We start from the raw sequence: 17,532 nt of genomic DNA, 5'->3' as shown, positions 1-17,532 counted from the left end.
AATTGATGAATAGGTGCTTCAGATGAAGAACAAGAACTAAAGTCATTCAGTAGTCAAAATTTCAACGACTAGGACAAAAAATGATCCAGCCAGAAAAAAAGGGGGGGGAAGCCCAACTGAACACAGACAGCAAAAGTCAGTAAGAAAAAAATGAGTATGTATTCTCTACGGGTAACTTTGGTGATACAATTAGGGTAAACTTGGCCATAAGCAACCATTCTGAATTTCTGAAATCACAGTAGATAAACCAGCACCATGAAGGATCAGCACCTATAATAAAAAAGTCTTGCATTTGTGTAGACACAACAGGTTATTAAAAGCCACCAATCTTCCAAGTCTGCCTTTTTTCAACTGGAAAAACATCCATCAATTCATTACTCATCCTACAGTTCCACTCCATGTTTCAGCAAATGACATCCTGCAGTTACTGTGATTGTACAAGAAATCTCATCTTCAGAGGTAACTGATAATGGCCAAGCTGAAGTTTGAGTGGCTGGAGCTGCTCTCTGCATCAGCCTGGAAATGCTGCACCATCTCCATTCAGAACTGACACCCTTGCTGATATAGAACACAATGCAGTGTCAGAACTGGAAAGCCTTGACAGCAATGCTGCCCTCCAGCATGTTACAGATCAAGCCCCATCAGCTCCCTGTAACTGAGGCACCAGAGAAGCACACAACAAAAGCTGCTGTCCATGGGAAAGCTTTGATCCATGCTTCCCACCTCACCTCCAGAACTTGCTGTCAACAAGAACTGCATACCCCTGGCAGGAAACCAGCCTGAGCACAGAGATGTGTTTTGTGAGAGAAAAGGTGCCTGTTGTGTGAGGCTGATTCCTGTTGCTGTAGGTGTGCTGGTTCCTGCCCCTTCCCCAAACACAGGAAGCTCAGCTGCAGACTCAGCAGAAGGGGAACTGTGTTCCTATTCTCCTGTTGAAAAAAAAAACCCAAACTTGCACCATCACCTGTACGAAGAGTTCAGCTTAGGAAAGCAGAGGATGTCATTAGTCAGGAATTACACTGCCAGGTTTTGATCTCCCCTTCTCTAGGTGTCCAGCTTTGGGGGTGCTGACAAAGGGGGTTGTCTGCTGGGTTCTCATCTCAGATACAGAGAGAACTGTGTAAACAGTACAAAACTGAATTTTAGCTATTACAGCTAAACCCCAGGTGCCTCCTGGCACTATGGGGCACCGTTCGGTCCTACAGCACCAAGAAACATTGGTTCCTCAAACTAGAAAGTCATGTGTGATGGTAGAAATTTTTAGCAAGGAAAAGTGTTTATAAGACGTTCCTATGGTGAAGGAATTATGACAGTGGTTCAATGCTAATCATTCTTGCATTCAATTTGAGAAGTAAAATTCAGATTAACAAGGTGTTGGTCAGAGTAGCAGTTTTACTGACAGGATCAGGCAAACCCCATTTCAAGTTTTCAGAACCTTGCTTGGGTCTAATAGAACAGATAACTGTCAGGCCTTGAAAAAACACCTAGTTTTTCCCACTGAAGACAGCTTCCAGTAAGTTCTTCAATTACTAGTTTGACAGGCACAGAAGACAGAAAAAACTTCATTTAATCTTCTCCCGTTTGAGAAACTTTGCACTTTGTTCAGAACATGGAAAAACAACTGTTCTTTTGCTTTAGTATTCCTGCTGCTCTAGCTTTTTGCTGCTCTTGTTACAGCGTTATCCTCTGCTCTGTTACCATGAACACCCACAAGCTGACATTTGTACAAATGCAGTTTTATTGTTTTAACAGAACCAAAGAAAGGTTGAAAACATTAGACTATACAATACATTTGGTTTAAAAACAAAGTTTTATAGTGGCAAAACATTTCCAAGTGACATTCATGGTCTTGTTCAAATTTTTGCTGCACTTTGGGTCAGAAGACCAATAGTGTTCAAAACCGCAGTAACTGCGTAAGGTGGACAAGGATCTTGGCTTCTACAAAACAGTTTGAGAACTTACAGCAAATGTGCTGGAAGAATATTAAAGGCAACCATGATTCATAACTCTCCTGCAAACATTCATCAATAAACAAAAAGTGATCTTTGGCATAAACAATTACGTATTAAAGGCATTAGTAATATTGCATTAATATCAGTCAAGCAACTAAACAGTGATGCTAAAATAAAAATTTAAAAAATCTCACAGAGAAGTCTGAACTGGGGCAGGGGACAGGGATGTGAGAAGCATTGAGAAGCAATACAGGAAGACTATTTAAAAATCCCTTTAAAATAATCCCTACTTACTCAGTGTTATTTACTATTAAATAGAAATTACTACATTAAAATTATGTTAAAGATCTGGTAATAAACCAACCAAATGCATCCAGGTTAAGGCTCTGGCACCCCTTCCCTCCTCTTCCTGTTGCAGGTAACTGCAGGAAGAGAATACTAAGGGAAGATCTTAAGTACCACATATTTCATAATACCCAGACACAGGGAGCAAATTAAAGACGAACATGTGCCTTCTCTTGCTGAGGTCAGTTTGAGGCAGATCTATTATCAACAGTTTAATTTCCCTTTTTTAGATAACAGTGCAATGAAAGGGGATGGAGGGGCAAAATCCAAGTGTAGAATAACTGTTGCATACAGGTAAAGGACAGCTGACTGTGCTGTCTCTTTCTGTGTTAAGACTGAGCACTTTTTCCACAAGGACACTTCTAGTCAAGGTGGTTTGATCATGCAACAATTTTCAGCAAATTAAGAGGGTATTAGGAAGTCAGTGCTGTTTGGGCAGAAGTCTGCAAGTATTCCTTTCAAGTGTAGAAACTAATTCTGAAACAAGTTTCCTTGAAAGCCTGTTCAATTATGGAAGGATAAAAGCATCACAAGTCTATTTTAGTGAGGGGGTGAACTGGGGAGGTGGGAGGGGGGGTGTTATTGTCATTTTGTTTGACTTTTTTTGAAGACACAGTAACACTTTGTTCAATTGACTATTATTAGAACTTGAAAAAAGATTTTGAGCCTCTGAACTCCAAAAGCAGTAAAAATAATGAGGTAAGTGTAGCATTAGGAACCACCATTTGCTGGGAGCCATCAGACTACCTAAACAGGGTTTCATGCCCCTGCAGAGGTCAGGATTCAAAAAGCTTATGTATGTTGGAAACAAGGGCAGTGAGGCTAAAGGTCTTTTTCAGTTAAGTATCTTTTAATTTTACCCTTGAGCGGCTGGAATAACATTAGATGGAGAGAAGAGGGGAATAAGAATAATTTCATGTGCTTGTTTGGTTTTCAAAAAGAAAGAGTCAACATGGGGCATTTTCTGGTGTTGAACATGCTGTTAGCTTAAGGGAACCAGGATTTTTCAGCTTAATACATTGCTGAATTGAGCAAGGAAAGGGTTCCATGGTTTAATGTCTGCAGCCATAAGGCTCAAGCTGTCAACAGTGTGCCACTAACATCCTCTGCAAAACATTTCAGTACAGTACGAGAGTTCTGGAATGCCTACCTACAGGGTGACAGGAAGGTGAAGAGACAGCCCCAGTTTTTGTTAAAGTACTTGTTGCCAGGCAAAAACCAAAGGCAAAAAAAAACCCATTTCAGACATGGAATTTTAATCCTCACTTTACAACTGTTCTGCTGCCCCACCTCCCTCCTTTTAATTAAAAACCCCACACCCTTCATCATTTCTGCATGGTTTTAGAACAGCCAGCTAAACTCCTGTTGAAAAGTTGAATGTTTCTATATCAATTATTGTCCCTAAAAAACTGCCAATTAACCAACAGTGTCCTAAACTCTCAAGACAAACTTAAAGTGAGATCCATGTTTTATACCATCACATGGAAACTACTGGAATACACAGTGCATAAATGAAATGTGCTTCTGGGAGTACAGAATTCACTAAGAGAATCTTGAAAAGCAACAAAAAATTAAATTATAACAACTGTCTACTGTTGGCAGCAAATTTGAAGTGTTTGATATCAAATGCGTTCCAAAGACATTTGAAATGCATTATCTTGTAATTCATACCCTTAGAATGGGGCATTAGCATGAGCTAATCTTAAACTCATGTACACAGCACCTTTTGCTGTTAATATATCTCTTCTGTTTCCAAAAAAAGCCATTTTATGTTACAGAAAACAATACTTTTGTGGCAAGTGTTTACTGATACCATGGGGTTTTTCTGACCCAGCGGAGAGTGAATCCAGCATCTGTTCTTATCTTAATGGATGCTGCTTCAGCTTCTCTCACAGTTTCCTTCACAGACTGCATGAGATTCTGGGCATTATGAACCAACATTTCAGTTGCCTGTCAAGAAAAGGAATAATTTCCAATATATCAGTAAATACCATGATTAGGACAGTAGCATGAAAACCCTTTGTGAAAAAAGCCTCTCAGTACAAACATCTTAATTCAGCTAATTGCTGAATTAAACTAAGAAAAAGTAAATGAAGCAGCTGTCTATAGAAACCAGCAAGTGTTATCCTGACTCAAAATACAACTTTCCCTCTCTTCACTGTATATTTGTGCAAAATCTGAATAAAACGTTAGAGTCACTAAGTAGAATAACCTTTATCAGAAGCCAAAACTGTGGGATTTCACTTGAAAAGATGCATTTGGAAGCTAACTGAGCTGCAGGGACTCGAGATGATGTCAGAAAATAAACATTTTCCCTGCAATCCACCCGAGGGCGCCCCTGCCCCCTCCCAGGTCCAGTCTGCTGCGTTGGCAGCAGCAAGTCCTTCCCTCGGCTTTTACTGGCAAATCAGGGAGATGAGCAAGTTGTTCACAGCAAAACTAGAACCCAAGTAGCTTTTAGGTTTGTTCCTCTATTACACTGTAGCTTTTGGGCCAGAAACCAAGGTGCTGTTCTTAACTAATTGAACAGCTAAGGTAAGCTTCCAAACACTGAGTTCCCAGAACACATCTGATAGAACATGTTGGATATTTTCCCCCATAAATTCTGCAACAATTCCACGCTACCCATCAGTTTTTACACCTCTTACCTGTTCCGACTCTTCATCACTGATATTAGTTCTGCCCAGCATGGTAGCTTTGACAGTGGAGAGAATTTTCAGCTGTGTACTGATGGTTGGGATTCGCTCACAGACCTAAGGAATGGGGACAAAAAACACATCATGAACTGACCCAATACATTACCTACTGGAGTTTGTTCAGATAATTTTTTTATTTTCTTTTACTATTTGAAAAGGAATAAGATAGAGGGGATCCTATAACCTTCAAGACTTTTTGACGAACACTGGTAGGGTAGTTGAATCTTACTGTACTTGCTTTGGGAATTTTTGGGATGGAGCCCACATTTTTCCTTTCTTCCAGATAGTCTTCAGGGGGCTGCTTGATTAGGAATAGCATGATGCATATAATTTAGCAGAGACTGAAAAAACTGTTATATTTCTGCTACTATTCTTTGATGCAAAGGAATGAGTAGATGAAATCCAAAACAAGACAGGCTTAGGACAGGCCAGTATTCATAGCACAGTATTTTTAAAAACATCTTTGGACATGAGCATCATCCCCTCACATTCAATCAAATTCTAACTTTAGAGAATGTATGTTCCCATGGGATCTAAAAATAGAACCTGACCAAACTTTACAAGCCAAAAAGATACAAGTTTAGTGGCACAGCTCCTGTGCTCACCCACACTGCAAGAGGGACAGCAACAGAACTGTTTGAGGCACTTGCAGGTGAGCTCATTACCTGCAAGAGGTTTGTCCTGATGCGCTTGTCGGTGCACTGCTTTGCCACCTCTTTGGCTAACCGTGTGACCTCGTCTGAAGCCTTGGCAATATCCTTGGCACACTGGATGAGGGCTCGCTTGTTCCCGCTGCCGCCTCTGACCAGGCGCGACATCTCTGCCATGAGCAGCGCCATGCGCTTCGCAGCCGCGATGATGTCATTGCCCTGCACACAACCACAGCATCAGCACTGCGGGCAGGACCCACCACGGAACGCAGGCTGCATTTTGGTGACAACACTTGGAAGAAGTTAAGGATGGAAGAATCATATGTGAACACAGAAGAGGTTTCCTCAAGGAACAGGGAAGATCTGTACTAATTACACATTTCTGACATTTTTGTTCCTAACACAGAAGGGGAAAAGTTTGCTTCAAAACTGAAAAAGAAGTTGTGAAGTGTTAGTTTGTCCATGGAATGAAAGTTACTGCTCTGCTGACTAGATTTTAGGATAAAGTATGTTAATAGCATCTGAAATTCCAGATTTCCCACAAAACAGACTTTTTTAAAGTTAAAAAAATGTGCTAAATAGCCTGTTAAACCAAATAGCACTGATTAAGTTAAATATTTGTAACAGTTCAGCATAAAATTTTCAGTGGTGTCTGAAACTGAAGTTAAAGCATCAGCTATGCTGCTACAATGCTGAAGGATAAATGGAAGAGAATGTAACATACAAAACTTTTGTCACAGGTAATGTGGAAATGAAATGCAACAATTACTTGAGTTATTCCTTGAAAATATATCTTCCTTTTCAATAAAAATCTCCTTTAAAATAAGGCTTCCAGAAGAGAAGAACATGATAGTCCAAAAGATAATCCAGTGATATTTTTCACATTAAAATCCAGATTTTTTTATATATCAAAAAATCAGTCACAGAAATACGTATGAGAAATATTTGAAATGTGAATTAAGTGTGACCCAGGCAAAACTATTCCTTATACACTGTTCCAGAGAGAAACCTATTGCAAGGGAAAGCAGACCTAGCTGATCAACTGTTAGTAGTCTGTTAGTATATTTAGTATGTTTTTATTATTCCCCTTTGTAGAGAGTTGTTAGTCAAAAGTGACCTATCTGGTGCCTCAAAGCATTCCTGTTGTATGGATGATATATTACCAGAGTGAGTTTAAGTATTAGCACACTCTTCCTTTGCTGTTATTCCACAATTAATGACCAATGAAGTTCAGAGCAAAGAGTACACAGTGAGAACCCAACTTGGCAAATGTATTCTCAACCCTGTGCACATACTTCCAGGACTTACTATGAGCAAACTTAAGAAGATATCCCAGACATTTTACAGATACAGGTGACACAAAAAGCTGAACTATTCATTACCGTGACCTATTAGCTAAACAGTTTGCTAGTATAACCAGTTAGGATGCAAATGACAGAACACAAAGCTTTTCCATGTTTTCACGTAGAAGGGTCAAGAAATTATGACCAGTGTCATTTATGAAGCCCTCTAACAAGTTATCCAAGCATCAGAATCTGAAAAGGACAAGAACATTTTTAAAGCCCTTTTTACTAAAATAGTTTAGTATATCTATCTATGTAAATACACACACACATATACATATACACACACCCCTAACTTTTGTTAGTTATGGGACACCAACCTTATTTTTTGCCGCATGCTATGAAAAGTGCCCAGTCTTGCAAAAATTTGTGCTTAGACAAAAGAGACAGGCTACTTGTGAATGTCTGAACCTCATGTTAGATTTCCAATGGTTTCATACAGACACGCTCTCAGTTCAGCAGCTAACAACATTCAGTGCAGCTTCTTCGTAAGAGAATTCTCTCAAGGCCAGCATTTGCAATACAGCCCAGTGCAAGCCAGCAGTCAGTCAGTCCTCTTCCATGAACACTGCCACACAAAGCCATTCCTTGTTGGAAGGTACTTTAATTGATGGCATCAATGGAAGCAAAGCACAATAGACACCTTAAATGACTTCTTGAATGCTGTATACTCTGTTGTATCCGGAAGTCATTAAGAAACCATTAACCATGGCTTCCCAGGTGGCCCAAATGACTGGGACAAAGAAAGGGAAAAGGGGAGGGAAGACAACCCCTATTACAATTTGAAAACTGCGTTTACAAAGAGGACCAGGCAGATGCAAAGGGAGAGGAAGCCTTTGAATATTAATAAGTGACCCAAATCAAGCTTCAATCCGGCACTGACAAACAGATCTAGCAAACTCGTGAAGCCACTCTCAGTCCTTAAAATGAAGTGCAAACACACTTATTCATTCTGAATGGCGGCATCCAGCAGGGATCAAGAGTGATGCAAATGTGTCAGCGTTCCAAATGGCTGGATGCACGCGGATCAGTCCCCGGGGACTCAGGAGTACCTTACTAGACCACTTGGTTGCTTCTCGATGTAGAGACTGAGCAGCAGCCAGAATGGGCTGGTTAACAGGCTGATTGGTTGGCATTAACAGCAGCTCAGGCTCGTAATCATCTTCAGTGTCATAGGGGAGAGTGAATTCAACATCTGCATCATCCTCCTCATCTATATCTACACCAGCCTCAGCCGCTTCATTAATCACAGTCACATCAGGCTTTGCAGGTGGCAGCAAGGGTGGAGAAACAGGGGACAGTTAGTACAAGAAGCAGAATTTGGTAGAAGAGCACAAACTGAGCAGTTTTAGTGACCAAAACATCCTCTTGGTCTCTTGGGATATGATAAGGCAGCTCTAGGATCAGGTCAGGGGGTGAAGGGGAAGGACTATAATTAGCAGAGAGAAACAAACATTTCACCTGTGAATCAAAGATACCAAAAATAATAAAAAGTTACAATTCAAATATGCAGGAACATTTTTCATCTGAGCATACAGCTTCTACAGACAGAGGCTAACTGACAGAAAAACATTTTTTTGGCAAGACGATGGTGAAATGAATGGATTTTCTCTTTCAATGAAAGCTGTTCTGACTGCACAGAAGCAGGCACAGCAGCTGATGACTGGGGGTTTTGTGCACATAGAAAGCTTTGTATGGAAGCCTGTTCAAATATATGATAAGAGACAACAGCAGCAGGAGCACAGAAAAACCACTGACACTGCTTGTTGTAGAGTAAAAAAGGATGGGAAACACTGTAGAAGTGAGTACTGACGTATCACAGAGAACATGGTAAAGAGCAAAACTGGGTTATGAAAAGAGGAGGTGATACTGGATGTTATGAATACCATGAATATTACAGTTCTTAAAGAAAACTGAAACAGAATTAGTAAAGAGGATTATGAAACGTATGATACTGTTTTGCCACAATATGTTGTATCCATCACCTTCAAAAAAGAGAAAGAGGATTCAAGCAAATATGTTGTGTTAAGGTAGATCGGGGAAGAGGTAAGTGGTATAACAATATAGGCATTAATAAAACAGTAGCATTTAAATACAAAAATAGTTTACAAGTTTACATACCGTATTTCTTCGTCTCAAGTCAATTATAGTAAAAGTCAAGGTACCCCTACAAAAACTGTATTTTCAACTGCCTTTTGCTTAAGATAGGGCCTTCTATAGAAAAAAAACATCTGCACCAATGTAATCACACAGCAGTTTTGGAGGCTGAAACTTTTAGATAAGACCAAATCAATTCACCTTCAAAGGTAGATTTTATTTAAGTCTTAATCTAATGTAAAGTTGCCAAATATCCCTCAATCCATGATTTATCCAAACAAGGGGGAAAGGCAGGGAAAACTAAAGCAATAGATATTGCTTTGTTTGTGCTCCATGAGAGAAATGGAGTACATGAAAGCCCAGAAGCCACTCAGTGAAGAGTCTTCGTAAAGAAGGAGAAAAACCAAGTAGAGTTTAATTCTTAAAAGGATGAGGAATGTTATCAAGATTTTTTTAAAGACAAAGTACTTTTTCACCCTCCTCACTTTACTGCAGATGAAATACCTTACTTAGTAGACTAAAGCAATTCAGCAAAAGAGCAAAAGACAGTTGACACATAGTCTGTTGTGTTTTAGTATAAGCAAGACCTTGTATTTATGTCTTTCTAGGTCTAACCCATATTCTTCAGTAGCACTATCCATCAATGCCTCTTCCAACCAATAAAGTGACTTCAGAGACTACAAAAGGGTTTTTAAAACTCCTTTCCCCAAAATATACTGTCAGAATGACTGAACTCTTATTGCTAAAATGGTACTGCTAAAAAGAGTTAGAAGGACAGTTGCCAGTCTAACTTACTGGTTTGTTGGTCTCAAAGAAACAGCAATGAAAACAATGTTTTATAATCTAAAGTCACTAAGTTTAGAGCTCTTTCACATTCAGCAAGAAGTTTTAAGGTCTGCTGTTTGGCGTTGATAAACATTTTAACAGTTGCACTATTTAATTTAGAATGCATACAGTATATAGGTAATTTAGTATATATGGTAAAAACATTTTATTATCAAGTTACCCATTCTGGGATTCCAACATCAAAACACTTTCAGGAAGCTGAAATTAAGGCTTTTAGCCTCAGAACTAGCTTTTGAGATGACTAATATGTTCCAGGACTGTCCCTCTAGTAATATAAAAATGTGTTTGCTATATCCAGAAGTATAGTGAAAATGGAGATTGTAATTTTGGGGAAGAGAACCCACGCAGATTTGCAGATTTTCTTTTGTGTTTGATCTGTACTTCCAAAACAGATGTTCCTTAAGGCCAAAGCACTGAAGTTGATTCTGTAAACTACTCAAGTTTATCTCCTCACTCACCATTTATTTTGGTGGAGAAAAAAGGGGAGATTTTAAAAGCCAAGTTCTGGCTCTTTAATTTACACATGCAGAAGTCTAAATCTCAGCAGTTCTTACTCAGCTTCTGCCAAACGAGAAATGTAGAATCTGGGGGAGGGTGGAGGAAGGGTCAAAAAGAGAGAAAAGCAAAAGTGATATTAGCATTTGTGAGACATGAATTCACACTGCTTTGTCACAGCACTGAAATGGTAAGGAAATTAGGGGGTTTGGCCTTGATAGCAAATGTAATCAACTACAAAAGAAGAATGAGACCAGGCCACTCACATATGGCCACTCTTCCCATCATAAATGCACCAGAATGACTGCAAAGTAACTTTCAGCTTCTTCCAGAATTAAGACAAACCAGTGCATGATTCCTGCAGCTGGCATCTGCAACATCCATACAGACTTTTCAAAGTCACTTAAATAGAGCAATCAGCTTCTCAGCCTACACAGGCATAAGTATTATTGGCTCTCTAGGCAATTCTAGCAGTGAGGATCACAAACGGGTTGGCATACAAAGCATATTTGTGTTCCCAGGGGTGTGGTAATAAAGCATTCTAGCAATTCTAAATATTAGAGCAGTTGACCCTAGTTCACTTTGAACTTGAAAGGGTTTCTAATTCCTCCAACTGCAGTGTTTTTACTATTTGGTCTATAGAAAACACTGTCATAAAGCAAGTGACTTGGGATGAAACACCAATACTAAAAAAGAATAATAAAAGATAATGCTTTTAGCACAAGACACAACAACTTCTTACCTTGCTAGACCATTTCCGGGCTTCATCATGCAACTGTCTAGCAGCCATCATCATGGGCTGATTAATTGCTTCCCCTGCTTTCTGCTCTGGGAACTCTTCATCCTTCTCTTCAGGTGGGGGTGGTCTAGGTGGGGGAACCTCACCTTCTGGAAGTGGTGGTTTTGGAGGAGCAAGCTCATCAGTCAGCTAAGAAAGGCAAAAATCTAAATCAGTGCAATGAAACAGTACACAACTGAGTAAAGGATGGTGTCAAGGTAAGACATGATTCTATGAACTCAAGCCTTTATCCCATTTTTCAAGTGCATCCTGTTAAAGATAATAACATGCTTTAATCTTTGCTTTTGAATGCTGGATTGGTATTTTTTTAGACTTGAGGCTACTTGTATGCATGGCCTCATACGTTTTATTTCTAAGGAATAAAAACATACCTAAGTATCAGTATGTAATCCACAGATCAGTGACACCTGAATATTTTATTACAAGCTATTCTGCACTTACATGGAGGTGCTCAAGATCAGGAGGAGGAGGGGGAAAGTCTGGTTCCTGAGGTTGGAAGGCTTCTCTGACTTTGGCCACAGCTCCCAGAATTCTGTATCCAGAATCTAAGAAACTCTTCTGCAAACCTGAACAAAAAAACCATTAGCAGTTTAATAGTATTCAGTAATATTCAGAACACTACCCCCCAAAACTACTTCTGTAATGTACTCTGCCAAGCACAGTTATATGTGTGTTTAAAAAATACCAAATTGTTTACAGTGGACTTGCACATTTGAAATGTTAGTATTGTATGCAACATGCATAAAATAAAGCCTAGGCTGAGTAACAGTCACTACTAATAGCCGAAGTAATTCCCTGAACAACTTTTAGAATAAAGACACTATTCTATGTAATATTTTCTTATATAAAGTAGTATTACTTAAAACTAGTACCAAATACTTCTAATTAAGGTTATGAAATCACATATCAAACTAGGATGCTGAATCCTTTTCCCTTGAATATGCCAAAGGCCTTTAACTGCACTTTAAAAGAGCAGGATTCAGCAGTTAGTGGTGTGACCTTGATTTCATCATTTTGTGAGATTTAAGTGCACACAATATTTGCATAAAAGAGGATACACAGCTGTGTAAGAAAGAATGAGCGCTAGTTGAATCATCTTCAGTCAGTAGAAAGTACATTTTATGTTAGCTGTCTGAATCCTTACCAGGATCAGAAATGTTTCCTGCCACAGCTTTAGCATCCATTACCATTGGCGATATAGTTTTGCTTAGCTCATCAGAGGCTGCTTTAACAGCCTCCCGAAATTTGGGGTCTTCTGAATTTTCCACCTCCCGTTTTGCCACCAGCAGGATGCGGTTTGCCCGTCTTGCAATGCTGGTGGCCCCAGCTACCAACATCTGGGGCTGCATGTTGGCCATTGCAACCTTGCATTTATCAAGATCTTTCTTAATAGCCTCTTCTGATGCATCCAACAGAGATTTTGTGTCAATGGCTTCATCCACCAACCCTAGAATAAAAGTTAAACACATCAATATTCTATTTTCATCTGTAGAAAGGATTATTTGGTATTCCATAGATAGTTCACAACCAGAAAAGCAAGTATTTTAAAGCTGGGTTGTGGGGAAGAGCACAAGAGGGCATGGAAATCAGACCACATGTACTACCGCAGTTTATCTTCTGCTTATGTGGTACCTCTGTCACAGCACCCGTGGTGCAGGTTGCTGATGACATCCCAAGCTCTTACTCCTTACCAGGGAATGTTGCTTCAGTCAAGAAAAGGCTTACACAGTATATGCAGCAGGGATTCCTTCCTCCCACCAGACTTCCTCAAGCATATTCAATACTTTTGGTACATCTCCCATTCATTCAAAAGGAATATCCCTCTGGCTGTGCTTTCACATAGGGGTGATGCACAGTGACAGGGCAGTGAGATTTAAAAACCCCTCAATTTAATCACTGGGGTGGAGAAGCAGGTAGTATATAGTCAGGTGTTTAGCAGATCAGTGCAAAGGATCTGCATTTAGAAAAGACTGAAACATTTCAGTGTCTCCACAAGATTCAACACAACAGTAGATTTACTTCATTCACTGCTTCCACCAACCTGTTACAACATTTTGAACATGTTTTCTTACCCTCATTAATTATCTGTCCTATTTCAACATGCCAAGATTATACAGAAAAAACTCAAGTTGTCACAGTGATATACTGCTAAAATAGCAATTGCAATAAAAAGTGATGGTATTCTGGTTTTTCCACGGAAGAACTAAAGCAGGATTTCCTTCCCTCAGCTCAGTATTAACACAGAACAAGCCAGCTATTTTGTAAACACTCTAACGTCTACATATTCTTGGAGTCAGAGAGCACATTCCCACTCTTCTTAATTTACTTTTAATCAGTCATTACTGTTATGCATGTTTCATCAGTCCAAACAGAATGGAGAAAAATCTATACAAGCTAGTTGGCCACAGGTAGAATCTTCAACAACAATTCCTACTTTACCTGTCATTTTTTCTACATTATCAATCCATTGGTTTTTCATGGTCTCAAAATGTTCATAAGCAGCTTGATTTCCAGGATTTCTCAGGAGGATACGAGCAGCTGATATTACCTGCCAATGGAAAATATTTTTAATTATCAGTATATATCAACATTACACATATTCTTGAAAATGCATTTCTGTTTTCTAGACTGGATGTGCAGCTCCTCATTTGAAATACTACTTCATTACTTCTAGTGCAACATCTATCTACTTGAAGATCTACAGTCCCCAAGTACTTTTTTCTGGAACTTCAGTATCATACTAATATATCTTATAAACAGCTCTTGAAAGCACCAAAGTACCATACTTATTACACTACCAAAATTTTAGATGGGAGTACATGCAAGAACATCTTTTCCATTTACATATTTTACTAAGCCTCAAAATCATTTTGCGTTGAGTATTATGCCACAGACACTTTTGCCCAACAGCTGAAGACTAAGACATTGCGTCTTTTAATCATTTTATTCTACTTGGTATCAGATATACAAATATTTGCCATTCCCCTTCTAAGTGAGTCAGCACTATGTTCCTTATTGGTATTTACACCTTTCTTTGAGAACAGAAGCGTAAGGAAATTTCCACAAAACTCAACCCGAGCCCCTTGAACAACGAGGAAGCCAACCTGAGGGGTAAGTTCCCTTGCCGATTTCACTGTTGCCTGAATGCCCTCCACAGTAGTTTTATTCGCAGTTCCAACTGCAGCTGCTTTTTCTGCTGTAGCTCCCAGTTTAGCAGCATGGTTTTCAAAGTTTGCTGCTCTTTCATCGAACACCTAGTTGGCAGAAGAGAAAATGCATTAAAAAAGCCCTGACCACCCTAACAGAACACACAATTTCTTCAAAGCATCAGAGACACCTTGTAACATCCGCTCTTAATTCATCCTGAGAGGATGCAAGAGGACACAAAAGCTTTGAAGGTTTTTGGTTTTTTGTTTTGTTGGTTTTGGGTTTTTTTTAATCTTTACATTACTGGACTTGATTCCTTACTAATTCAGTTGGGCAACTAAGGATATATTTATACTTCATAGCTTTGAGCTATTAGTTCAATAATTCCTGATGACTACTGCTGCAACAAATATTGTGTTAAAACTGTTTTTGCTCTTAGAGGTGAATCTTCAAACCCATAATCCAAAGGAATTATATCTTAAAGATAAGTAAGAGTGTTTTCCCTAAAAACTGACTCTTCACCTTCGAAGACAATTCCCTCCTTCAACAGTCTTTCCAGGGAATAGAATACTTTGACAAAAACCTATCCTGTCATAAAGCTGAATTCTCATGTTTAAAACAAACTACCCAAAACTACCCAAACAGAGCTGCCACACACAGAGTTTTAGATACTTCACTTGCAGCCAGTAGCTTTGAAGTACAGGAAACAATACCCAGCAAGAGAACAGGCCGAGTCTGTTGATTAATCCTGGCATGGAATTTGACTACTGTAATCAGTTTATGTAATGCTGTGATATAAAACCCACTAAACTAATGTGTCAGCAGTTTTTGCACAAGAATTTTCAGCTTGCTGAAGGCAATGCGATACCAACATCATGAGGAGAAATCTTTGTCATTTACTGAAGCCAGGGACAACAGCTTCCAGGCATAGATAATCCAGTCTCCAAGAGTCCAGAGAGAGATTTGCATAGTAAAAAAATACTAATTCATTTTTCAGAATAGTGGTTTATTTTTCAAAATTAAAAAATAACTGAAACTTCACATGGGAAAAAAAGACCACCTGAGTATACTTGCCTCATCTCTGTTGGGAGCATCAGAGGGAGCAGTGGCTGCTACTGCCAACAGTTTAATAGGAGTTGTGGTGTCACTAAAAACATCAGAAACTTCCTGGGTCATGGCCTCTTGCATCCGTGTTTTAAGATCCTTAAAATACAGGAAAATTATTAGCATATAATACAAGGTTAGAAAGTTCCTAGGAATTCAAATCCCATAAAATGTCCTCTTGCAAAAAAAAAGCCCATTCCAATAGCAGACACTAGGATAAGCATGATCAATTAATTACTTCCTACATAATTTGAAATACACAAAGCTTACATACCATTCCTTGAGGCAGCATTAGAAGCTATGAACAGCCCAATTTGAGACCTTGCCCCTCAAATTTACAATGCCAGCATACTATTGTCTTTTAAGAGACTTAAGTTTTCCTTCTAAATTGTTCATTTGGAATTAACACCCAATGCCTTTGTAGAAAATTTGGCTTAAACATCTCAGCTAAACCAAGAGGTCTTTGGATGCACCTTTGCTTTGATTGATGCCTCACACACACAAGCACTTTAGAGGAATACAAGTACTTCAGTGTATCCTGTGCTTGCCTGCACAAGAGCAGATCTTTACCTTCAGCGAGTCCTGAAGCTGAGCAGCAATGGCCCTGGCCTGAGGAGACTCGCCCTCCCCTCTTGCAGCGAGGTCAGCGAGCTGAGCAGACAGCTGGTCCACGCGGTCACACTTGGCAAGCAGGTCCTGCCGGTAAGGGCCCATCATGACATTGGCCAAACGGCGACCTTCGGCAACCAGGCCACGGATTGCTGCCTGGCCTGCAGGGGAAGGAGTCACTGGGAATTAGCATGCAGGGGAACAACACGCTGAGTGTACAAATCAGACGCACAGTGAAGTGCTGCAAGTGTAAATGCACCTGTGTATATGATGGATATGCATCACAAGTCTTGAGTTTTTGAGAACACCTTACTAGGTGATGGAAAAGATCTTCTGCAGTTTATCATTGAGTAATTGCAGTTCAAACCCACAGAGGAATTCAACTCTCTCCAGTTTCTTTTTACAGCAACTCTGGCTAGAGATGCATCCTTTTTAACTGCAGTGGTCTGACAGAAGTTAACCATGACAGCTGTCAGGTATTTCTACACAACTGATCTGTTGACTCCAATACAAAACACTTGCAAATTTCAAGTACTGCAACTCATCCCCAAATCATTAGAAGATGAGCAGCAAGAGAGGGAGAGGAAGACAAAGCCAAGTAGAAAACATCAATAAAAAAAGCAGAATTCCCTCTCCCAGAATTTTAGAAACCATGGATAAGAAGCATCAAGTATCCTTCATTGGAGGAGGCAGTGGGGGTAGAGAACACACCTTACACAGCCTTCACAGTGAATTGGAAGTTCTTCTGTAGCAAATAAATCATTTTAAGCATAGGTGATTTCCTTCATTCACTTAGAGATGCTTCTTGCTCTTTCACAGGAATGTAATTCTCTGTTCTTTCAATAATACAACAGCAGTATTCTTTTAAAAGAACTTGCCGGTCATTAAATCCATCAAAGATGAACTGAAGGAGGAATTTTAAACTAATGCTAACAAACAAGTAATCCAAGTTTGTGATCAAGCTCAAAATTACTTAGGAAATTGTCACAGTACCAGACTATCCAAGAATCAGCACTGCTGCCAACATTTTAGAAAGCTTATTACTGTAGCTACGTTTAGTTCTGGTGGAATGTCCCAAGATGTTTTCTAATTACTCTTTTGTCTAAATCAAGCACAGCCAAGCAATTGCACTCCATACACCAGTTTACTATTTCAGTACATCTTGCCTAGTTTGTATCTGCCAATTACTACTACTTCAGCCATCACTTAGCTGGGATAATTCAGAGTATGACTGCAAGTCAGTATTTGTAGCAGCTAACACTGCTCAAGTGGGTCACAAGTCTATAAAATAAAACACACTTTCTGCCTTTATTTTACTTCAGTTTGTGTTGAAGCATTGCCATGGGATAACAGTAAACCCACAGGGTTATTTGTGACATGGTCCCTACTACTGAAGAGAGAGCACTGAAGTATTTTCACATTATAGCACTGAAAATATTTGGCTAAGTT

At 39.4% G+C, this 17,532-nt stretch overlaps 1 protein-coding gene across 2 annotated transcripts in view; it reads right to left on the bottom strand.

Moving 5' to 3' along the window:
- Window positions 1-1,689: 1,689 nt before the first annotated feature.
- VCL (vinculin) overlaps window positions 1,690-17,532 on the bottom strand; it is a 61,328-nt gene continuing 45,485 nt past the window's right edge. Inside the window, exons 12-22 of one of the 2 annotated variants that reach the window (XM_071564234.1) lie at window positions 16,045-16,244; window positions 15,445-15,573; window positions 14,328-14,477; window positions 13,663-13,771; window positions 12,368-12,670; window positions 11,665-11,789; window positions 11,167-11,352; window positions 8,039-8,248; window positions 5,659-5,862; window positions 4,946-5,050; window positions 1,690-4,247 (exon numbers count right to left, since the gene is read on the bottom strand). In XM_071564234.1, coding sequence (XP_071420335.1) covers window positions 4,101-4,247; window positions 4,946-5,050; window positions 5,659-5,862; window positions 8,039-8,248; window positions 11,167-11,352; window positions 11,665-11,789; window positions 12,368-12,670; window positions 13,663-13,771; window positions 14,328-14,477; window positions 15,445-15,573; window positions 16,045-16,244 — 1,868 coding nt within the window. In that variant the 3' untranslated portion in view covers window positions 1,690-4,100. The remainder of the gene's footprint in view (window positions 4,248-4,945; window positions 5,051-5,658; window positions 5,863-8,038; window positions 8,249-11,166; window positions 11,353-11,664; window positions 11,790-12,367; window positions 12,671-13,662; window positions 13,772-14,327; window positions 14,478-15,444; window positions 15,574-16,044; window positions 16,245-17,532) is intronic. The other variant, XM_071564233.1, reaches the window with a different exon arrangement.

Source organism: Pithys albifrons, chromosome 9, assembly GCF_047495875.1.
Source record: "Pithys albifrons albifrons isolate INPA30051 chromosome 9, PitAlb_v1, whole genome shotgun sequence".
Taxonomy (NCBI): domain Eukaryota; kingdom Metazoa; phylum Chordata; class Aves; order Passeriformes; family Thamnophilidae; genus Pithys; species Pithys albifrons.
Note: the sequence above shows the minus strand (reverse complement) of the source record. Positions and strands in the feature narration are given on the sequence as shown.